Genomic DNA, 25,357 nt, shown 5'->3' with positions numbered 1-25,357 from the left:
AAATAAATAAAAAGTAAAATGAAATTTAAATGCTATTATCTGGCAGTCTTGGTATTATCTTTGAAGAATATTAAAGAAGAAAATTTAACTTTTTAATATCATTACCAATAAATTTAGTAGACTTTTTAAAATTTTTAACATTTTATTTATTTTTGTGAGACAGAGAGAGAGCATGAGCAGGGGAGGGACAGAGAGAGAGGGAGACACAGAGTCCAAAGCAGGATCCAGGCTCTGAGCTGTCAGCACAGAGCCCGACACGGGGCTTGAACTGATGAACTATGAGATCATGACCTGAGCTGAAGTCAGATGTTTAACCGACTGAGCCACCCAGGTGCCCCAGTAGACTTCTTATTCATTTGATATGATACAAATTATTATTTTTAAGAAAATTTTAAGTTTACTTATTTACTTTGAAAGAGAGAGAGGGAGAGAGAGACAATCCCAAGCCGTCTCCACACGGCCAGTGTGGAGCCAGATGTGGGACTCGAATTCATGAACCATGAGATCATGGCCTGAGCTGAAATCCAGAGTTGGATGCTTAACCGACTGAGCCACCCAGGTGTCCCAATATGATACAAATTAGATGAACATGAATGTAAACAAGTAAATTTGCCACCTTGAGTACATTGAAGTTATAATGAGCTTGTTTTCAAAAAGATAAATTCTTCTTTATATTGCCTTTATATGATCATGTTGAACTACTCTCTGTGGTTGATTATAGAAGAGTATGAATTGACCCAACATTTGGTATTAAAGTGCTTTTAGTTCTATTGTTAAAGGTGGGGTCATGTGACATAATGATGCCTGAATGTTGCTTCTTCTTTGTTTTGCAGTCCCAATTCCTGGCAGATTTGATCGGCGAGTATCAGGTATGTATTCTCTTTCATAACATACTGCCAAAATGCTGTTTTAAGATGGGATTATTTTAAATAAAAATAAACTGATCTTGTAAATAAAAAGATAAGTTAGCAGCATTACAGAACATTATAAAAATTACCTGCAATTCCTCCATTCTGTTTCAAGTTCTGAGTATATATGTACATATTAGTTTGTCTCATTTATGTCATTAGTATTTTTCCATGTTCATAATTATGACTTCTGAAAACTACTTTTTTTGTCAACACTTGCATATAGCTCATTGCAACAAGTGTACTTCTTAGTCCGTATCACCTGTTTAACCCATCCCCCCACCCACTTACCCTCTGGTAGTCATAAGTTTGTTCTCTATGGTTAAGAGTCTGTTTCTTGGTTTGCCTCCCTCTTTCTCTCTCTTTTTTTTTTTTTTTTTAATTTTTTTTTTTCAACATTTTTTATTTATTTTTGGGACAGAGAGAGACAGAGCATGAACGGGGGAGGGGCAGAGAGAGAGGGAGACACAGAATCGGAAACAGGCTCCAGGCTCCGAGCCATCAGCCCAGAGTCTGACGCAGGGCTCGAACTCACGGACCGCGAGATCGTGACCTGGCTGAAGTCGGACGCTTAACCGACTGCGCCACCCAGGCGCCCCTTTTTTTTTTTTTTTTTTTAACAACGCTTTGCTCATTTGTTTTGTTAAATTCCACATGTTAAATTCCAATGTAAGTGAATTCATATGCTTCTTAGTCTTTCTGTGACTGACTTATTTCACTTAGCTCCATCCATGTCATTGCAAATGGGAAGATTCCATTCTTTTTTATGGTTGAGTAATATTCCATTGTATATAAACACCTCATCTTCTTTATCCATTCATCAATTGATGGACACTTGGGCCATTCACATAATTTCGCTATTGTAGATAATGCTGTTATAAACATTGGGGTGCATGTATCCCTATGAATTAGTATTTTTTTAAAAAAAATTTTTAACACTTATTTGAGAGGCAGAGCACAAGTGGGGCGGAGGAAGAGAGATGAATTAGTATTTTTGTATTCTTTGGGTAAATACCTAGTGGTGTGGTTGCTGGATTCTAGGGTAGTCCTGTTTTTAATTTATTTTTTTATTTTTTTATTTTTTTATTAAAAAAAATTTTTTTTTAACGTTTATTTATTTTTGAGACAGAGAGAGACAGAGCATGAACGGGGGAGGGGCAGAGAGAGAGGGAGACACAGAATCGGAAGCAGGCTCCAGGCTCTGAGCCATCAGCCCAGGGCCCGACGCGGGGCTCGAACTCACGGACCGCGAGATCGTGACCTGAGCTGAAGTCGGACGCTTAACCGACTGAGCCACCCAGGCGCCCCAATTTTTTTTTTTTTAATGTTTATTTTTGGGAGAGAGAGAGAGAGAGAGACAGAGTGTGATCTGGGGAGGAACAGAGAGCAAAAGGGAGACAAAGAGTATGAAGCAGGCTCCAGGCTTTGAGCTGTCAGCACAGACTCATGGACCTCAAGATCATCATGACCTGAGCTGAAGTCGGGCGCCTAACCAACTGAGCCACCCAGGCGCGCCTATTTTTAACTTTTTGAGGAACTTCCATACTGTGTTCCAGAGTGGCTGCACCATTCTCATTCCCATCAACAGTGCAAGAGGGCTCCCCTTTCTCTACATCCTTGCCAACGCCTTTTGTTTCTTGTGTTGTTGATTTTAGCCATTCTGACAGGTGTGAGGTGATACATCATTGTAGTTTTGATTTGTATTTCCCTGATGATAAACGATATTGAGCATCTTTTCATGTGTCTGTTGGCCATCTGGATGTCTTCTTTGGGAAAATGTCTATTCATAAAAACTACTTTTTGTATTGCTATTTCTCTGGTATTCTAGATTATGCTGTATTAACTTCTTGCATACACTGTTGAACCACTAAAATTATTTCCTCAGTTATAGTGCTGAGTAGCACTCTCTGGTTGGAGACTTGAGCATTGCCTGGATTTTTCTGTGTATTGCTTTCCAGAGGCATTCTACAGAATAGACTGCAGGGAGAAAGAACACCCTACAAAGGCCTCTCTTCTGCCACTGTCTCACTGATATAGGTGGTGCCTACTACTTTAATTTAGATGTAAAATAGTACCTCAGATTGTTTTATTTGGCACTCCTTTGATTATTAACAAAAATGAGTGTTTTCCAAATATGAGAAATGTTTTATTTTCTCCTATGGGACTAGTTTGGTAGTATTTTTCTCTTTTATCTATTATGATCGCGATTATTTTTTTGTAAGTTTGAGCAAATTTCTGTCATCATTTTTAACCTTTTGAAAGTTTCAATGCAACGTTTCCCAAGTTGGTTGTGCTGCTTATTTTAATTTTGCTATTTTTTATTGACTTGAATTTTAATATGTGACTGGTACCATGAACACTGCCTAGCACATAGCAAGCACTCACTAAATATTTATTGAATATATATATCTTCTTTTTTTTCGTGATTTCTCTGAAGCTAAGAAGAGTCCTCCTTTTTTTTACAGAACTGATAAATATATTTTCTGCAAGTTTCCTTATAAGTAAAATGTTTGAGTTTTGGATACATTTAGAGTTTCTATGATTGTATAGTAGGGAGGTTAATGTGTTTTAGAATTACTATGTGAGCTGTATGTATCACATCATTTTTTTTTTTAATGTTTATTTTTGAGAGAGAGACAGAGTGCAAGTTGGGGGAAGGGCAGAGAGAGAGAGACAGAGAGAGAGAGATGCAGAATCTGAAGCAGGCTCCAGGCTCTGAGATGTCTACACAGAGCCTGACACAGGGCTCCAACTCCTGAACTGTGGGATTATGACCTGAGCCAAAGGCGGATGCTTAACTGACTGAGCCACCTAGGTGTTCCTCATTCTTTTTTTTTTTTTAATGTTTATTTATTTATTTTGAGAAAGAAAGAGAGTGTGTATGCTCACATTTGAGCGGGGCAGGGCAGAGAAAGAAAGAGAGAGAGAGAGAGTTAGAGAGAGAGAATCCCAAGCAGGTTCTGTGCTGTCAGCACAGAGCCTGACTTGGGGCTCATTTTCACAGACCCTGAGATCATGACCTGAGCCTAAGTCAAGAGTCAGACGCTCAACCAACTGAGCCCCCCAGGCACCCCTCACACCATTCTTTTATATCTCTTCATTCTTGGGAAGGTTTCTTGATTTTAAACTATCATATGACCTAATTTCTAGTAACACTTGGAATCCCTTTTCTATCCCTCCATCCTTTTCTTTGAGAAAATCTGCTCATTTATGTTTCAGAAAGCCTTTGGTAAGTTGTACACCAAAGTCTGTTGAAAGGAGATAGAAAAAAATATGTTCTTATGTGTAGAGAGACAGCTACAGAGAAGAAATAGAGTGGCAGTTAAGGTTGGTGTGAGATCTATATGCACTATTATCTCCCATTTCTGTTTATCCTTGCCCTATACCCCTTTTTCCCCAGACAATTAGTGATATCTCTTGACATGTGTAAGACAGATCTCGGAGATGAGAGAGTACAGTGACATCTTCTGCAGAGGTCACAGGTGGTGTTAGTTCATGAATTGCTGCTTGGGCTTTCTGTCAGTGTTGTTTAGGCCTTGAACTCTGTGGAGAACTCAGACAAGTACATGATATCATCCCTCCTCCTTAGAGTTTGCAGTCTTATTGAAGATTTAAAACTTTTAATTTTTTTATTTTTTTATTTTTATTTTTTTAATGTTTATTTATTTTTGAGACAGAGAGAGACAGAGCATGAACGGGGGAGGGTCAGAGAGAAAGAGACACAGAATCTGAAGCAGGCTCCAGGCTCTGAGCTGTCAGCACAGAGCCCGACGCGGGGCTCAAACTCACGGACCGCGAGATCATGACCTGAGCCAAAGTCGGCCGCTTAACTGACTGAGCCACCCAGGCGCCCCTAAAACTTTTTAATATTGGGGCACCTGGGTGGCTCAGTTGGTTAAGCGACCAACTTCAGCTCGGGTCATGTTCTCGCAGTTTGTGAGTTCGAGCCCCGCATCGGGCTCTGTGCTGACAGCTCAGAGCCTGGAGCCTACTTCAGATTCTGTGTTTCCCCCTCTCTCTACCCCTCCCCTGCTCATGCTCTGTGTCTCTCTGTGTCTCAATAATAAATAAACGTTAAAAAAAATTAAAAAAACTTTTTAATATTATTCAAATGTTAAGTGAAAGTAAAAGATTCTTAGAAGAATCAAAATGATTATGCAGGGAGAGAAAATAGCCTGTAGGAATAACTAACATTTTTTTAGTGCAGACTGTGTGGTAGGTGCACATTTTAAGATCTCTCTAATTGCCTTCCTTATGTCCTTGAACATAATCCTCACATTAGTACTATGAGGTACACGCCATGATTATCCCCAGTGGACAGATGCAGAAACTGAGGACAAAGCAGAGGTTAAGTCACTCGAACAGCCAAGGTGATAATGTGCCCAAAGGTAGCACTGTCCTGAGTACTTTCTATCTCTAAGAACCCTTCCTTGTACCCTCTGACCCTCTCAGTCAGTTTTCATCTAAATCCCCTAAAATCTCAGCCTGTTTTTGGAGTGTATTATTTTCCTGATCTAGCTGAAGCTTGGCTTGCCCTACAGGCTTCTCAGATGATGGTTCTTCTCTTCCATTTTCCTTGTAACATTGATGATAGATGGGTGAATGTTTCTGTTGTTCCTTATTGCTTCCAAACCATTCTCTCTCCCTCCTCCCTAAAACCCTCGCCTTCAAACCTCACGTTATTATATTCTGTCAGTCGCTTCTCTTCCTTGTTTTAGTTATCTAATAATCCACGGGCTGTTTCTTCTTATTTCCATCTAGATAATTCTTCAAATCTTGCCCTCCATTTCTTCACCTCTTGTCTTCCACCCTACTTCAACCACTCACCCCCGTGGTCATACTCTGGAACGACAGGCATCACAACTCATACTCAGCGATCCCAGTCTCCCGCTGCCTGATGTTGCCTGGGCTCTTTTGCTGCCCTGCTCCACCGCTGCCAACTTGATCTTGCTTCATTTTTACTGTTCCTCACTTCCTCTTTTACTAACCTTAAATTCCTTGCTCAGTGATTATAACCACTCTGTGGCACATATCCTCAGTTTCCTTTTTCTTTTTTCCTTGCTTGTCTAAAACACATTCTGGTTAATCCCAACTGTCCTCTTAGGCTGTATGTGCACCACAGCTGTACTTGATTGAGGGAAAATACACAGGCCCGTTGGCTGACCTTACTTTGAGCACCTGATCATTAACTTCTAGTAGGCTTTAGATGCCAGCATTCATACTGTGTCTCCATGCTTCTTTCACTCTGCTCTCCTAGATAAGCGTTTCTTACCTTCTCTCTCCCCAAACCGGTACCTCCTCCCAAATTCTCATTCCTGGCAGATGATTTTGTTCTCTTAACCAAGGAAATAAAAGCAACAGAAGATAGTTTCCATAGACTCCTACCACATCTATCCTTCCTTACTTGCATTTGAGTCCAGTGTCCACCTATACATTAGATCTCATCCCTTCATCCTTCCAGCAGTTACTGCCTTTCTCCTGCATAATCTGCATCCTTCAACTGGATTATTATTCTCAGCAAAAAAATGTAGCATTGACTTCCCTTTCGTAAAAAATAAAATACGACTTTTTTAAACCACTCTTTACTCTCCAGCCACCACTTTTTTTGTCTCTCTATCTTTATAGCAGATTCCTTGAAGGAGTTGTCCATATTTGCTGTATCTAGTTTTTCTTCTTCTATTCTCTCTTGAGGCCAGTCTAATCAGACTTTTGCTCCCAAATCTCCTCAAAACCATCTTTGTGGATTATTTATATCCTTTAGACTGTCACTTGAAAGACTTCTTCTCACTTAGGTCTTTAGTAAGGTTCAGTACACACACACACACACACCCTATCTCCCTTACTTTATTTTCTCCTTACTGTTCCTCTCCTTCTCTCTCTCTCTCTCTCTCATTTATCCTCTTATCTAGCTCCCTATGCCAGAAGGTAAGCTCCAATCAGAGAATTTTTGTCTGTTTTGTTCATTGATGCATATAGTTAACACTTAGAACAATGTCAGTAAATGTGGATGGATGGATAGAAGGAAGGAACAAAAGAACAGGTTAGAAATCCAGAGGAGAGGGGCACCTGGGTGGCTCAGTCGGTTGGGCGTCTGACTTCGGCTCAGGTCATGATCTCACAGCTGTGGGTTTGAGCCCCACGTCGGGCTCTGTGCTGACAGCTCAGAGCCTGGAGCCTGCTTCACATTCTGTGTCTCCATCCCTCTCTGGCCCTCCCCTGCTCACACTCTGTCTCTCTCTTTCTCTCTCAAAAAGTAAATAAACATAAAAAATTAAAAAAAAAAAAAAAAGGAAAAAAAGGAAAAAAGAAATCCGGAGGAGAAATTACTGTGGGCAGAAAAAAAATCAAGAGACACTTCTTTGAAGGAGGCAGAAATTGCACTGGAAGTTGTAAAACATGGCTACTGTGTGGCTAGTACCAAGAAGGATGCATTCTAGGTAAAAGGATGTCTTAAGACTCAAAGGGGGATGAACTAGCTCTTGCTGCTCTGGCTGTAGGTGAGGAGATAAAAGAAGTTTGGCAAGAGAGGTAGGGAATGGGGCTTCTTATGTGATCCATAGAGTTTAGCAATAACTAGTTGTGTGAAGACATGTGCTGTGTCAGAGATTGCAGAAGACTTCCAACGATAACTCAGTGTGTCTGACCGAATAATAATTTGGAATGTAAAGCAGCATAAAGAGACCTAGCAGTTATTGAGTATGTCCTGTGAGCCCAGCCCTGTGTTTTAAATATCTCCTCCTATTATTAACCTTTTACATGGTTTTAGTATCATTATCCCATCTCCTCTTACCACTGAAGAGACAGACCAAAGATCTAGGATATAGGGAAATAGTGAATAGTGGTGGGTAGGGCCAAGCTCAGACCCCAGTTCATGTTCAGAGGTGAGCTCTTTCCCTGCTTGACGCTGCCTCTCCATTGCAAAGCATTTGGGATTGAAAGCTATGCCTTCCAAGTTTAAGTTCTAGCACAGCAGTCCTTTTACATCATGTGATAAATTCATCAAATGAAAAGAGTTCATAAATTCTTTAAAAGCGGCTTTCTTGAAATAGTCCTAAAGTAGTATTAACTGTCTTTGAGTTTGAAATGTTAGTCTGATTCTGTTAATTAAAATATGTCATCCCCAGAAAACCCTTTCATTTATTAAACACATGTTGAAGCTTCCAAGCATTTTAATCAGAAATTTGTGTGTTGGCATCATGCCACGTTTAGGCAGGGAGCATCTGATGAACGTGCCCAGTCAGTAGAGTCTGCTGAGAATCTGGTGCCATGGTAGTCACTCATGTCTGTGTGATAGGTGCTTTTCCTTCACCAGGTGTCTCTGCCTTTTCAGGCTTACGTACTTACAGTGGAATACTGATTTTTGTCTTAATATCCTTTCACAGTATTCAGGATTTTTTCCACCAATAGCTATCTTCAGCTGAAATATCACCAAGCATTACTTAAGATAACTTACAAATCCAGTGTTAAGTACTGAATTGTGTCCCCCTCAAATTCTTATGTTGAAGCCTAACCCCCCAGTATGACTGTATGTGGAAATAGGGCCTTTGAAAAAAAAGAGGCAGTTAAGGTTAAGTAAGGTGTTAAGGGTGGAGTCCTAATCCAGTAGGACTGATTTCCTTATAAGAAGAGGAAGTAGGGTGGCTATTTTTGGTTAAGCATCTGACTCTTGGTCTTAGCTCATGTCTTGATCTCAGGGTCTGAGTTGGAGCCCTTAGTTGGGCATGGAGCCTACTTAAAAAAAAAAAAAAGAGAGAGAGAGAGAGAGAGAGAGAGAGAGAGAGGAAAAGACACCATGAGTGCACCATAGAGACAAAGGACCATGTGAGGACTCAGCAAGAAGGCAGCCATCCACAAGCCAAGTGAAGAGGCCCCAGGAGAAAAACAATGTGCCAATACCTTGATCTTGAACTTCCATCCTTCATAACTGTGAGGAAATAGATTTCTGTTCTTTAAGCCACTCAGACTGGTATTTTGTAATGGCAGCCCAAGCTGACTAATACGCACAGGCTGAATTAATTCTTCATGGGAGCTCGCAGGACAGCATAGGGTCTCAGGCTGTGACCAGGATCCGGCTCATTTCTTTGTAGAAATGAAAGGGTTTTCTTTCACCAGCACATTTAATGATTCACCTTTCTGGAGGCACCTGGCTAGCTCAGTCAGTGGAGCGTGTGACTTTTTGATCTCAGGGTCATAAGTCCAAGCCCCACATTGGGACTAGAGATTACTTAAAAGTAAAATATTTTAAAAAATGATTCACATTCTGGATGAAGGAAGCATCAGTTAAAATTTGGAAGAAGAAATTGTGCTGGATAGTCTCTGGTCACTTTGTACAGTTTCATGTTGCTAACCAGTGACATCTGCTGGAGAACTGTGGCAAAACAAATTCCCGTGAACAAGGGATTGTAGTACTCTTTCAGTCTTCATTTTCAGTAGGTCTTGAGCATCTCATGACACTCAGTGTAGTTCTTGAGGCTTCAGAGGGGATCACACAGACTCTGGGCTTCTCCCAAGTCACTTGTGCACTGAAACAAGCTCCCTGATGTGTATAAACACAAGGGGCAACAATCACATAGACACTTAAAAATGGATTCTTTATATAGAAGATGAGAAAAATGATCTGGGATCAAGACCAGGAAGAAGTAGAGAGATTGGGTGGAAACAGGGAAAAGGCAAAGGGAGGTAAGTCTGAAGTTCAAAAGAAAAGGGAAAAAATTCAAAACCAGTTTTGAAAAATAAAAGCATAATACTTTTCCACAAATTGAAACATTAATAATTTTACTGGGAATAACTACTTTTGTTTAAATCATACTTCTGTACCTTAAGACTTTAAAACTGTAACATTTGCTGCATCACTTACGTTAATGTCTAAAAATATAAAAGTAAGCTAAGTTGCTGAAGTACTTCCCTTCAAAATCAGAGGAAAAGCAAGCCTGGAAATAGGCTAGTCCGAGACTGTATCATTATCAGTAAAATGCTGCCAGTCTCCTCATTGAAGGCTTACTATTTTAAACTTTTTAAATGAAAATTTTCATACATATGCAGAAATAGAGAAAGTTTGTATAGTAATACCTATGTACCCATCTGTCTCCAAATTGAAAGTTTTTAAATGCATTTTTCTAAGAAGACATTTTGAGTTCCCGGACCAAGGAATTGGAATAGATCGAATAAAGATCAGATATGAGAATATTTCTGAAGTTGAATTTGATATATTCATTGGATAAAAGGTGAACGAAGGAAGCCCTGATAAGTTACAGATTTCTAGTTTAGAAAACTGAGCTGTTAATGACAACATTAATCAAGAGCACAGAGAACCAAGAGGCTTGCAGTTTAACATGGTGTCTGCCCTCAGTGCAGCTTCCTCAGATTTCCTACCCGGAATAGAGACTGATACATAGTATCGTGTTTTGTTTGAAATTCATTCTTATTTTTAAAGTCATTCATGTACATGATGATGCTGAGCAATTTTTTTTAATGTTTATTTTTGAGAGAGAGAGTGTGTGCAAGGCAGGGGAGGGGCAAAGAAAGAGGAAGACAGAGGATCTGAAGTGGGCTCTGTGCTGACAGCAGAGAGCCATCGTCAGGTTCCAACTCAACAAACGGTGAGATTATGACCTGAGCTAAAGTCGGACGCTCAACTGACTGAGCCATCCAGGCGCCCCAGTGATGTTGAGCAATTTTAATTGATTCTTTTTGTAATTTATCCGTGTGTGTGTGTGTGTGTGTGTGTGTGTGTGTTTCACAGGCCCTTTATTTTATTTTTTAATTAAAACAATTTTTTTTTTATGTTTATTTAGTTTTTGAGAGAGACAGAGCATGAGTGGCTGAGGGGCAGAGAGAGAGGGAGACACAGAGTTGGAAGCAGGTTCCAGGCTCTGAGCTGTTAGCACAGAGTCCAACGTGGGGCTTATTTTTTAATTTAAATCCGAGTTAGTTAACATATGGTGTAATAATGGTTTCAGGAATATAATTTAGTGATTCATCACTTACATATAACACCCAGTGCTCATCCCAACAAGTGCCCTCCTTAGTACCCATCATCCATTTAGGTTTGCCTCCCTCTCTGTTTTTATCTTATTTTTCCTTCCCTTCCCCTATGTTCATCTGTTTTGTTTCTTAAATTCCACATATGAGGGAAATCATATAGTATTTGTGTGTGATAATTCCATAGTATCACATGGATGGATATGTGTTTATGTTGCATATATTGTACTTTGTGGTTTTCCACCCTTGCTTTAAAATTCAGTAAAGATAGCACCTCCTTACTTGTCCTTGCCATTACCATAGGATTTAGTATGTGATACATTTTATCAACTCTCTTCTATTTGGGGCTACCAATCCCTAGGAAGCTGGCATTTTAGCACCTGATAGAATGCCTGGCATTAGTAGGTACTTAATATATTTGTTAATTGAAGAAAAGGCTTTTAAAAATTACTACAGCTTTAGAAAACAGTGAATGAAAGGGAACTATGTTCACCTTCTATTTTTCCCGTAAAAGCTTACATCTGTTTTATTCATTTTTCTCTTTATTTTTTTTCCTCTCCAAATTTAGTCTGTGCTGAGACCTATAACCCTGATGAGGAAGAGGAAGATACTGATCCAAGGGTAAGATACTAATGCAAAGGTATTAGGTAGAATTGTTTTATTCCCCACTCACTCTTCTCCTCCTCTATATGCCAAATCTAATCATACTGATAATTAAAATAAGTACAAATTAAAATCTCAACAAGATGCTATTATTTTTATTTACCAGATTGGAAAATATTAAGAAGAATGAAAACAAGAGTAGTTGGGGTTGTGGTAAGAAGGGGTGCCTAGCTGTAGCTGTCAGAGCCTTAACTATAGTCAAGCCAACTGACTCAGCAGTTACCTGAAGGAGAACTCATCCTTAACAAACAGCTGGATCCTTCCTGAGATCCTTCCTGAGGATGTACAAACAGGGATCATTGAGGTGTTGTCATAGTAAAAAATGGAAACAACTTAAATGACCCAAACTAGAGGATTACGAGGGGCTAAATTATGGTACTCAAATCAAGAGATTCTTCAGCCATTGGAAATGATGGTACAGGACCAAGTTTAATGGCATGGAATGTTGTTTATATGAGGTATATTTTCTAAAATAAAAAAATAACTTAAAAAAATATATTTATCTGGGGCCCTTGGTTGGTTCAGTCAGAAGAGAATGCAACTCTTGATCTCGGGGTTGTGAGTTTGAGCCCCGTGTTGGGTGTAGAGATTAGTAAAAAAAGTAAATAAACTTTAAAATACATATGTATACACACACATATATATTTATTTATCTATCCATCTATCCATCTTTGTATTTATTAATACAAAGAATTATCTCTGGAAGGATATATCCCAAATGTTAACAGTGGTTATGGCAGGACTATGGTATACTTTTGGTCTTTTCTTAAAAACTCAGATTTTTAAACTTTTATATAATTACAAAATTATTTTTATAAAAGCAAATATGAACCACCATTTTTCAAAGATTGATGTTATAAAATAAGCTTTTTTTTTTTTAATTTTTTTTTTTTATTAAAAATTTTTTTTTTTTTTTTAACGTTTATTTATTTTTGAGACAGAGAGAGACAGAGCATGAACAGGGGAGGGTCAGAGAGAGGGAGACACAGAATCTGAAACAGGCTCCAGGCTCCGAGCTGTCAGCACAGAGCCTGACGCGGGGCTCAAACTCACGGACCGTGAGATCATGACCTGAGCCGAAGTCAGCTGCTTAACCGACTGAGCCACCCAGGTGCCCCTAAAATAAGCTTTAATGATCTTTCAAGTGTACCTTAAAATGAGCAGTCCATGAAAGATTTCTGCAGTATTCTAATAATAAAACGCTATTCCATTGTATGACTATAATAGATATGTAGATTTTGAAAAAATTTATTCTGGCTATTGTAAAAATTTTTGATGACTTTTAAAAGTTAAAACAGTTTTTTTTACTAACTTTTTAATATCACAAATTTAAAATACTTAATACTTTTGACATTTTGTTATTTCTCGTCAGATTAAGCAACATAGTTTTTTTTAGGGTGAAGACAGGACTTAGGTCTCTGAATTATAACAGCTATACTAGGCACTGATTATTTCTTTTTGGTTAAATAAACATTTATTGACTATCAGTAATAATGATAAAAGTTTTTGAGCACCTACTAAATGCCAGGTACTGTTTTAAATACTGCATGTATGAACTTGTTTAATCCTTCCAACAACAATGATTTAGTAGATAACACCACCACCACTACTAAATTGTTGATGTTTGAACTGCAGCATTTATAGCCATTGTTTATTTGCCGTCTCCACTTAGATTTCAGTAGGCAACTCAGACTTAAGGTGAGCTCCTGATCATTTCCCTTTAAACATTTTTCTCCACCCACAGTCTTCCCCCAGCTCAATTTATGGCAGCTCCATCCTCCCAAGAAGGCTCAGGCCCAAAACTTGAGGGTCACCCTCAGCTCCTCTTATTTTTTCATACCTACATTCAGTTTTTCAGAAAATCCAATGGGCTCAGGCTTCAAAACATGTCCAGAATTCCACTACTTCTCAACACCTCCATGGTTACCACCTTGGTCCTAACCACTGCATCTTGGCACTGAAATAATTGCACTAGTTTCCTGGCTTCCACTCTTCCCTCAAGGCTGTTCTGCAGTCAGTAGCCGGTATGAACCTTTAAAAACATGAGTCAGATCTCTTTCACCTCTCAGTCAGAAGCTTCAAATTGCCTCCATTTGGCTAGGGAAGAGTTCTGGTTCTGTGACTTATAATGCCCTCTGTGATTTGGGCATCACTGTCACCCAGCCCCCCAACTTGGTCTCTTCCTGATCTTTCCCCCTCGCTCTGCATCAGTCACACCCATCTCCTGGTTATTTCTCAAACATGCTCTTTACCTGCCACAAGGCCTTGTTTTCATTTACTGTTCCTCTGCTTGCAGTGCTCTTCCCACAGAGATGTCCACATGGCTCACTCCCTGAAGTTATCCTCATTTCCTTGAGATCTTTACACAGATGCTACCTTCTCAGTGAGGCCTTATCTGCCTCCTCCACACACACACTTTTTATCACCCTTCTCTACCTTGTTTTTCTCCTTAGCTCTCTTATTTTTCTCCTGTCACTCTCTAACATGTTTTACATATTTATTGGATGAGAGCTGGTGTTTTTATCTGTGTGTTGGCTGTGTCCCCAGAAGTGAAACAGTGCCTGGCACCCAGTAGATGCTTAATATTTGTTGAATGAATAAGTCTATAGCCCTCTGCTTTACAGATGAGGACACTGAGGCTCCCGGGGGGTAACTGACTTGCTGCCAGTTACACAGTCAGTGAGTGGCTCCAGGGTGAGTGCTCTTCACCCCCATCACATTGCCCCTCCATGATCAGGATCCCGCTTGGTATTTGTATAGAATTAAAGTTACAGTAAATGTGCTCTTAATTTTTCCCACTTAGGAGAAAGAAATGTACTGATGTGTGAATAAAGTCAGATTTTAAATTGGAATAAAAATATTTCCCTGGTTTTATTTGGATTGGCAGGTGATTCATCCTAAAACTGATCAACAGAGATGCAGACTTCAGGAAGCTTGCAAAGATATTCTCCTTTTCAAAAATCTTGATCAGGTAACATTGGTTTTTAAAAATATTTTTGTATTTTGGCTTTTCTCCTATTTGTCATTTAAACAGTTTTTCTGTGGGGGTGCTTGGGTGGCTCAACCAGTTAGGCATCTGACGCTTGATCTCAGGTTGGGTCTTGACCTCAGGGTTGTAAGTTTTGTGCTGGGTGTGGAACCTACTTAAAAAAAAAGTTTTTGTAATCTTAGCCTCAGCCATATGAGGTATAAAACTTTAGATTCATCCTCCTTACAATGTTTGCATTGTGTTGACTTCCATAACTCATCATAAAGAGCTTTTCAGATGACTTCTAGTATTTCTCTGAATTGCTTTGGTACTTCCTCAAAGACAGTATCCTTCAAGGACCATGCTCTTTGGCCATGTTGAAAGGAAATGCTCAGGTTTATATGACCCTGGCTGAAAGCATTTGGAGGGTCTGAATTTATGCTGCAGAGTAATTTATCCAAAGTTGCTAGTATGGAGTTCTCTTCTCTGGTAGCAATTAACCCACTGGAAGTGTGTGACTTCTTCTCAGACCTTGAATGTGGGGCACCTCTTGTGATTACTTCTCAGCAAAGAACTCAGGCATGGGGAGTGGTGTGTGTCCTCAGGGCTCTGGCGTAGGACCTATGCTTGAACCTGTCTTCCCTCCCTTGATGGAGATAGAGAGCAGGAGCTTTATTAGTCTCAGGCGGAATAAAACAAGGCCCATGACCTCAAGGAAAGGCTGGTTGTGAGAAATACTGGTCTGTGTCACTTATTTTCCCTAGAAGATCCATCTGTATCAAGGGAAAGAGGACTTGCTTCTTTATCTACTGAACAAAATCCCTTTTAATGTTCTAAGGGAAGTTGCTGTGTCAGTCTAATATTCAGAGTTTTCTTAGTGTTGAAGAATACCATTATACCATTTTATTTTACCATTTTAATGTTGAAAAATGGTAATGAAAATTTCAGATTTAGTTATATTTTTCTGGCATTTTTGTCATGAAAATATTCAAATACAAGTTGAAAGACTTTTATGGAACACACATTTATCTACTGCTTTGATTCTAACATTAACATTTTACTATGCTTGCTGCATTGTATACCATATACCCATCTTTCAGCAAAGGGGTCAGTAAACTTTTTCTTAAAGAACTAGGTAGTAAATATGTCTGTCATAACTACTCAACTCTGTTATTATAGCAGGAAAGCAGCCATAGACGATACATAAATGAAAGGATGTGGCTGTGTTCCAATAAAACAGTATTCACAAAAACAGTCACCTGGGTGGTTCAGTCCATTAAGTATCCGACTTCAGCTCAGGTCATGATCTTGCAGTTTGTGAGTTTGAGCCCCATGTTGGGCTCTGTGCTGACAGTGCAGAGCCTGCTTGGAATTCTCTCTCTCTCCCTGTGTCTCTCTGCCCCTCCTCAGCTTGTGCTCTCTCTCTCTCTCTCAAAATAAATAAATGAATTAAAAAAAACCCACACACATTATTTACAAAAACAGGCAGCTGTTTGCTGGCCCCTGCATTAACCCATCTTACTTTTTTGGGTTAATTTCATAGTAAGTTGCAGATATCATTGTACCTTCCTTTAAACACTTTGGCATGAACTAGAGTTCAATATTTGTTTGTAAGTTTTTTATATACAGTTTGCATACAATGAAATGCTTAAGTTTTGGGGCCCCTGGTGGCTTGGTTGGTTGAGCGTCCAACTCTTGATGTTGACTCAGGTCATGATCTCACAGTTCATGGGATCGAGCCCTGTGTGAGGCTCTGCACTGACAGCACAAAGCCTGCTTGGGGTTCTATCTCTCCCTCTCTTTCTGTCCTTCCCCTGATACCATGTACGAGCACATGTGCATGCTCTCTCGCTTTCAAATACAACATTTTTTTTTAAATGCATGAGTTTTGGGGCGCCTGGGTGGCTCAGTTGGTTGGGCTTCTGACTTCAGCTCAGGTCATGATCTCGTGGGTTTGAGCCCCATGTCAGGCTCTGTGCTGACAGCTTGGAGCCTGGAGCCTTCTTTGGATTCTGTGTCTCCCTCTCTCTCTGCCCCTTCCCCCTCACACTCTTTCTTTCTCTCTCTCTCTCTCTCTCTCTCTCTCAAAAATAAAGATTAAAAAATTTTTTTTAAGTGCATGAATTTTGGGGTGCCTAGGTTGCTCAGTGGGTTAAGCATCTGACTTCGGCTCAGGTCATGATCTCATGGTTTGTGAATTGGAGCCCCGTGTTGGGCTCTGTGCTGACAGCTCAGAGCCTGGAGCCTGCTTCAGATTCTGTGTCTCCCTCTCTCTCTGCCCCTCCCCTACTCACCCGCTGTCTCTCTCTCAAAAATAAATAAACATTAAAAAAAATTTTTTTTTAAAGCAGGAGTTTTATGTACATTCTCTGAAGTTTGATAAATGTTGTACACTTAGGTAACCCAAACTCCCTAACAAGTTATGGAAGATGGCTACTACCCCAAAAGATTCCCTCATGCCCCCTCATGATCAATTCTTGCCCCTTCCTTTCAGAGGCAACTACTATTTTGATTTATTCTACAGTAAATTAATTTTGTCTCTCATAGGATTTCATATGAATGGAAGCCTACAGTATTGTGTGTGAGACTTCTTTCACTCAGTTTTCAAAGTTCATTCCTGTTGCATAGATCAATAGTTCATTCCTTTTCCTTTTTCACCTTTTATTTTGAACTAGTTTTAGATTGACAAAAAAGTTGCAAAGATAGTACAGAGTTCCATATACCAGATTTCATCCAGATTCCCCCAGTATTAACATCTTACATCCCCATAGGACAACTATCAAAACCAGGAAATTAACATTCTTACAATATTCTTCGTTAAACTAGAAACCTTATTCAGATTTCACCAATTTGTTTTTTTCTGGTTAAGGATCCAATCCAGAAAATCACATTGCATTTAGTTCTTAACTTCTCTTCAGTCTGCCATGGTTTTCAGTCCTTTCTGGTGTTTCATGATCTGGACACTTTGAAGACTACTGGTTTGTTATTTTATAGAATGTACCTCAAATTTGGATTTCTCTGATGTTTCCTCATGACTAGAGTAGGTACACACATTCTTAGCCAGCCTGCAACAGAAATTATATTGTGTTCTTCCCTGAACATCATATCAGGGGGTCACTGATATCAGTATGTGTTATTGCTGGTGATGTTAGTTCATTCCTTGTTTGTTGCTGAGTAGTATTCCACTATATGAAAATACTAGTTTGCTTATCCATTTTTCTGTTGATGGATACCTAGTCTCTTTTGTTGTTGTTGTTTTGTTTTGTTTTTAAGTCTCTTTCTTGTTGTTAGCTCTTATGAATAATGCTATGGATATTTTGTACAAGTCTTTTTTTGAATGTTTTTCCCCCCCATCTCTCTTCAGTAAAATACCTGAGGGAAAAATTGCTGAGTCATAGGGTAGGTATGTTTGATTTTATAAAAACCTGCCATAACTTTTTCAAAGTGGTTGTACCATTTTGTATTCCTTCAGCAATATAGGAGATTCCTGATTATTCCGTATTCTTACCAACACTTGTTACTGTCTATCTTTCAAAATTATAGCCATTGTGGTGAGTATATTTGTTTCAGTTTTTTTTTTTAAGTTTATTTATTTATTTCGAAAGAGTGGTAGCAGAGAGAGGAAGGAGAGAACCCCAAGCTGACAGCACAGAGCCCCATGTGGGGCTCAGTCTCACAAACTGAGATCATGACCTGAGCTGAAATCAAGAGTTGGACACTTAAACAATCGAGCCACCCAGGCACCCTTATTTCAGTTTTTAAAAATTTATTTCCTGGGGCTCCTGGCTGGCTCAGTCAATAGAGCATGCGACTCTTGATCTCAGGGTCGTGAGTCCAAGCCCCATATCGGATATAAAGCATTCTTTAAAAAATAAAAATAAAAATAAATAAATAAAATAAAAATTTATTTCCTGGGGCACCTGGGTGGCTCAGTCAGTTAAGCATCTGACTCTTGATTTTGGCTTGGGTCATGATCTCACAGTTTATGAGTTTGAGCCCCATGTTGGGCTCTGTGCTGACAGCAGAGTCTGCTTGGGATTCTCTGTCTCCCTCTCTCTCTGCCCCTCCCTGGCTCGTTCTTTCCCCTCCCTCCCTCCCTCTCTCTCTCCCTCCCCAAAATAAATAAACATTAAAAAAAATTATTTTCCAAATTTCTTGTTTGAAATTTTCAAATTTATAGGAAAGTCAAAAGAATAGCTCCATGAACACTCATGTACCCTTCCCCAGTTGTTAACATTTTGCCACATTTCTTGCTTTTGTATATGTACACACACGTAAATACATATGAGCTGCTTTTTTTTGTTCAGCGCTATTTATGAATATATTTAAGACGTCTTGACTCTTAGCCACTAAATACTTTATAAGATGTATTTTCTAAGAACAAGGATATTTTCCTGCATTAGCACAGTACCACTATTACCATTGGTTCAGTATTGTTATTTAACATCCAGGCCATATTCTGATTTTCCCAGTAAAATTATCTATAGCTTTTTTGTTTTATTTTTCAATCCTGAATCACATGTTGCTTTTGGTTGCCCTGGTGTCATTTTAGTCATCTCTAACCTAGAATTCTCCCCTTACACCTTATTGTCATGACACTGATGTTTTTGAAGAGTCCAGGCCAGAGTAAAGTTACTCAGACTGAGAGGCTGCCAGTGGACAGCCCACAGGCCAGTTACAGCTAGGTGTGTTTGGTCCGTATTATACAGGAAAATTTGAATTGTTACCTGTATCTAAACTTGAGACTTCTGGCAACACTGGGCTCACATTCCACGTGAATGTGGAATGTACAGGAATAGCACTTCCTTTTTAGTATTTGTCAGCTTTTACAGTATTCAACACACATGGGACTGTGGAACTAAAGACATGCTTTTAGTGATACTCAGTTATTTTAGGCAGCACAGTCACACTGACAGAACACTAAATGACACGGAATTCTGCAGCCGTACAATTTTTCCTTGTCAGGTCTTCAGTCTACATTCCTCCAAAGATAAAGTCTTTCTTTGAGCTGAAACTGATATTCTTTAGTGCCCACTGACAGTCACTGATCTCCCTCCCTGACAAAGGGATGCTGCCCCTAGACTGAGACCACTGTTTTGTTAGAATTTAATAGCCGTGTTTTGTTGTCATTATATCAGTATAGTTACCTTCTGGTTATAGTTATTGGTAAGTAAGCAATTGTACGTGTTGTATATAAATGAAGCAATAATAGCTGTCCAAGAACAGATGTCAATTTTGGAGTACCTGTTGTGCGATAAATAGTTCCTTTAGGTTTTTCTTTTTTAGTCATAAAAATCAATGAGCTAGAAACTATTAAACCCTTTTTAAAATATGGATTAACTGAGGCTTGGAGAGGTTAAGTGATGTGTGTGGCTAGTCAGAGCACTTGTGCTGCTCTGTGAGGTAATTTCTAAGTCCATCTCAGCCCTTTAGATTTGATGATCCTGTTAAGATCAACACCTACAGGAAGATGGCATCACATGGCTTTACAGATGACATAGTAGAGCTATCAAGGCACCTGACAGTCATGTGGGCATGGCTGGGAGAATGGACACCAATGATTTATATACCTGTTTTTGCATAAATTATGAAATGTTTTTTCAAAGCAGTACTGCCTCAGAAAACTTGGCAACTGTGCTGTGTTCATGGAGATACAAAGCTGAATGGTCACAGGAAAAACATTTGTTTCAGACAGCTTTTAGGTTTTTGCTTGAATATGGGAGCAGTCTGATATGTGTACTTCCACTGTGTAGTCACAAACTGAGATGAGCATAGTCATTTTTTTGCCCTAGCAAACGTAAAAGCCATATTTTCTCTTTGTGTGTATCCCCTGCAGGAACAACTTTCTCAAGTCCTTGATGCCATGTTTGAAAGGACAGTCAAAGTTGATGAGCATGTCATTGACCAAGGAGATGATGGAGACAACTTTTATGTCATAGAACGGTAGGAGATGGAGCTTTGCAGTCGTGTGGCTACAGTTACTAAGATTCATGATTCAGGGCAAGTGCTTTACCCTATGCTTTTTTGTTCATCCCAGAGAGGAGTTAGGAGCAGGTGTACAAGCTTCTCAAAGCTTGTGCCTCTTGTCCACAGCCTGCCCCCTCTATCTACTGCTGTCCTTAGTCCTCAGTACAACCCATATTTGGGTTGCCATTATCAACATTAGAAAGTCTCTTTTACAATTAAGCAAGATGTTCTCTATAAACATGTTATTTGCCAGTGTTCAAGTGAATTGATTTCATAAAGAAGCCATTTTGCGGGGCGCCTGGGTGGCTCGGTCGGTTGAGCGGCCGACTTCGGCTCAGGTCATGATCTCGTGGTCCGTGAGTTCGAGCCCCGTGTCGGGCTCTGTGCTGACAGCTCAGAGCCTGGAGCCTGTTTCAGATTCTGTGTCTCCCTCTCTCTGACCCTCCCCCGTTCATGCTCTGTCTCTTTCTGTCTCAAAAATAAATGTTAAAAAAAAATTTTTTTTTAAAGTCAACACGTATTTAAAAAAAAAAAAGAAGAAGAAGCCATTTTGCTATATTGTCACTTGGATCTTTCAGTCCCAGCCTAATTTTATACATGAATACACTGCCTCACCCTTCATGTCCCTGGCCCCTTCTGGCTCTGTTCCATGTATAAGACATATTGGGAGACATGAAATATATGGATTTGATCTGCTGGCCTTAGTGTGTCATAAGCTCTTGAGCTGTTAATACCATCTCAGCAGCTCCTTCTGACCCCCTCTCAGACCTGACAGGAACCACCCTCTTCAGATTATCTCCTATAGAATCCCTAGAAATGGTTATCACCAGGTAAAAGGGTCTCTTTAAGGAATTTGCTATATGTTGTTACTTATCTTGCAGAAACATTGATACGTTTAAGTTTGCCTCAGTGATGTATTGAGAGCACCTGTTTGTCTAAATGTTTGTCAGTTCTGAGTATTATTCTCGAGCAGTCATTAGTAGTCAATAGATAGAAAATTGTACCTTTTGGTTTCTTTATTTTAATCAATTCTATATCCTGGTTTTCAACAGACTACAAAAGGAATCCCATATAATCATTTTGATCCCTTTAGCAAAAACATTTGACAAAATGCAACACGTTTTCATGATAAAAACTCTCAGCAAACTAGGAATAGATGTGGTTTTTCATCAGTCAGATTAAAGGAATTTATTTTAAAGCCTATAGCCAACATCATTGTTAATGGTGAAAGATCGACTGTGTTCCCCTTAAGATCAAGAACGGGACAGGGATATCTGCTCTTATTTCTATTCAGTATTATACTGTAGGTTCTAGCCAATGCAATAAGACAATGAAAAAGAAGAAAAAGAGGGAGGAAGGGAAGGCATATAGATTGGAAAAGGAAAAGTAAAGCTGTCTTTGTTTGCTGATATCATGATCCTCCCTAGAAAATCCCAAGCTACAAAAAAGCTACTAGAACTGATAAGTGAGTTTATCAAGGTCACAGAATACAAAGTCAAAATGCAAAACTCTTTTGTATTTCTGTATACTAGTAAAAATCTGTTGGAAATCTCCTGTCTTATATCATTTGTACCTTCTATTCATGTGCCACCTGCCAGGTTCTTAAGTTTATTATTAGAAGTAATAAATGAAATTATTTCTTGTTATGCTTCCAGGGGAACCTATGATATTTTAGTAACAAAAGATAATCAAACTCGCTCAGTTGGTCAGTATGACAACCGTGGCAGTTTTGGAGAACTTGCTCTGATGTACAACACCCCGAGAGCTGCTACCATCGTTGCCACTTCAGAAGGCTCCCTTTGGGGACTGGTGAGTTAGCGAAGTGATTCCTCTTGTATGGCACAGTATTGATTCCCCTTACTTCTGGTTTTCTGTCCTTGGGCTGTTGGTTCACACTATATTTTATAGCCAGTTCTCTAAAAGACATTATGAAAGGTCTTGCACCAATGTGTTTTTCCATTTCTCCAAAGTGATTTGTCAACAAACCATTTACTCCAGATTACAGGGAAAAGACAGTCTTATGACCTTGCAGTCATGTCAGCTCTTATTACACTTTCTGTTCATGGTTTTATTAGGAAGAGAGCGAGGGGAGAGATAACTCTCTATACAAGAGGCAGCCTAGAAAAAGAATTGTCATGGAAAGCTCTGCCAACAGTGTTTTCCATCTCTAGGAGTCACTTTTCTCTATGGCCCGCCACCCACTTGTGCATTGGTGTATGCAATATCCAATAGGTTTAGGTGACTAGAAAGGCTGGCTGCCATATTCTGGGAAAGAGAACTCTCCTAGAATGTCTACGGCACAGCCCTGCTATGATCCCTGTCCTGTATTGTCCATAGTCCACCTTGCTTCCTTCAGCATCATCAAGCCTTCAAAACCTATAACTCACTTCCTTCTTTTTTTTTTTTTTTGAATGTCTGTTTATTTATTTTGAGAGAGAGAGAGAGCATGCACAAGCAAGTGGGAGAGGGGCAGAGAGAGAGAGAGAGGGAGAGAGAATCCCAAGCAGGCTCTGCACTGTCAGTGCAGAGCCCCACACAGGGCTTAATCTCACGAACCGTGAGATCATGATCTGAGCCGAAATCAAGAGTCAGATGTTCAGCCAACTGAGCCACCCAGGCACTCCATAACTCACTACCTCCTTAAACATAATAATTACTCTCTTGTATAAATTCCAAATTTTAAATATCACTTTTAAGGTATTGACATCTGTGATAATTTGTTTACGTTTACTTTACAAGCAGAATTAAATGTATACCATAGCATTATCAACATAGTTCTCAAATGAAATCGCCTATTAAAGACATAATAGAGCACCTTTCTGTGATATACTGATGTAGAACTAAGGATGTTCTGAGAGGAGTGTCTGGGTGGCTTGGTCAGTTGAGTGTCTGACTTTGGATCAGACGGTTCGTGGGTTTAAGCCCCATGTTGGGCTCTGTGCTGACAGCCTAGAGCCTGGAGCTTGCTTTGGATTCTTTGTCTCCTTCTCTCTCTGCCCCTCCCCCTCTCGTGCTCTATCTCTCTCTGTCTCTCAAAGGTGAATACATGTTTAAAAAAAAAAAAAAGAATGTTCTGAGAGATGAAAGATAAAACAGCTTCAGAAGAGATCACACACTCGGGGGCCCAGTGATTGAAAAATCCAAGGGTAAATCATAGATCAATAAGTAATGGGGGAAAATAAACTGAGTTTTAAAATGCATTGATGTCCAAGCCAAGTACTGGTCCAGGCCAAGGTGGAATAGTCCCATTCCTCAGTAGTCTTCTCTCTTAAAACTAAAAAAAGTCCAGATATCATATAACAAACAAACTTAGGAAGACTCTGGAAGATGGAAAGAAGGTAGAATGGCTAGAGATCGTGGGATTTAAGAACAAGAGAGTGAGTTTCTTGGGTTTTCTTTATTGCTTCCCATATATATCCCAGGTGGCGTTGTGGAAAAGCCTTCAACCTAGATCCACCAACAAGTACATACAAAAACAACCCCAAGAAAAGCCTGATCGCTTTAGCTAAAGGAGCAGGAAAAGAGCAGCCTAGCAGAACAGATAATACCACCCTGCTCCAGCCAAATACCAAATACCAAATACCGGTATTTGGAAAAACTGCTTCTACCTCTCCACAGTGTCACTGGGGCCAGCAGCAGGCTGAACTTACAGGCTTACCCATCAGCAGAGAGGCAAAATGAGGTGATATGTGGTGTCACTAGTTGGCACTCCACTTTCCCTTCCAGGGTGTATCAATGGGACCCAGAGGGGAGATGAACATTCGCTCCCACATGTACATGCACACTGTACCTAAACAGTGCTGCAAAATAAGATTAAATCAGATACATAGCTTCACAGCATAGTACACCAAATGTCCAGGATATAATAGAAAATCACTTGTTATACAAAGAACAAGGAAATTCTCAACCTGAATGAGAAAAGACAATCAACAGATGCCAGCACCAAGATGACAAAAATATTGGAATTAGCTGATGATAATTTTAAAGCAGTTGTCATATAACCAATTATATAAGCTATCAACAAGCAATTATGAACACACTTGAAAAAAAATAGAACACACTTGAAAAAAATTAGAAGGTGTCAGGGTGCCTGGGTGGCTCATTTGCTTAAGCATCCAACTCTTGATTTTGGCTCAGGTCATGATCTCGCAGTTCGTGGGTTTGAGCCCTGCATCTACAATGACAGCTCAGAGCCTGCTTGGGATTTTCTCTCTCTCCTTCTCTCTTTCCCTTCCTCCCTCCCTCCCTCCCTCTCTCTCTCTCTCTCTCTCTCTCTCTCTGTAAATAAATAAACTTAAAAAAATATAATGTCTCAGTGGAGAAATAGAAGATAGAAAGAAAATCCAAAAGGGAAACTTTAGAACTAGAAAATACATTAACCAAAATAAAAACTCACTGGATGGGCTCAATAACAGAATGAATATGGGGGAGGAAAGTATCCATGAACTTGAAGATAGAAAAATAGAAATCACCCAGTCTGGACAACAGAAAGAAAATAGACTTAAATGAAATGAACAGAGTGTGTGGGATAGTAACAAAAGATACAATGTTTGAATTAATACAATCCCTGAAGGAGAGGAGAAAGAGTATGGAACTAAACAATTATTCAACGAAATAATAATTGAAAACTTCCCAAATTTGGTGAAAGATAATAAACCTGCAAATTCAAGAAAATGAGTGAATTCCAAATTGTATAAACCCAAAGAAATCTATACCAAGACACAACTTAATCAAACTTCAGAAAACTAGACAAAAAAAATTCTTAATCTTTATTTATTTTTGAGAAAGAGAGAGAGATTGGGAGGGGTGGAGAGGGAGGGAGATAGACCATCTGAAGTGGGCTCTGTGTTGACAGCAGAGAGCCTGATGC

General features: G+C 39.5%; 1 protein-coding gene across 1 annotated transcript in view; it reads left to right on the top strand.

Moving 5' to 3' along the window:
- PRKAR2A (protein kinase cAMP-dependent type II regulatory subunit alpha) overlaps positions 1-25,357 on the top strand; it is a 111,621-nt gene that overhangs the window by 58,597 nt on the left and 27,667 nt on the right. The window contains exons 2-6 of the mRNA XM_049640378.1: positions 834-869; positions 11,458-11,510; positions 14,440-14,523; positions 20,357-20,463; positions 22,143-22,296. Coding sequence (XP_049496335.1) covers positions 834-869; positions 11,458-11,510; positions 14,440-14,523; positions 20,357-20,463; positions 22,143-22,296 — 434 coding nt within the window. The remainder of the gene's footprint in view (positions 1-833; positions 870-11,457; positions 11,511-14,439; positions 14,524-20,356; positions 20,464-22,142; positions 22,297-25,357) is intronic.

The sequence above is a fragment of the Panthera uncia genome, chromosome A2 (genome assembly GCF_023721935.1).
Source record: "Panthera uncia isolate 11264 chromosome A2, Puncia_PCG_1.0, whole genome shotgun sequence".
Classification (NCBI taxonomy): Eukaryota; Metazoa; Chordata; class Mammalia; order Carnivora; family Felidae; genus Panthera; species Panthera uncia.
Note: the sequence above shows the minus strand (reverse complement) of the source record. Positions and strands in the feature narration are given on the sequence as shown.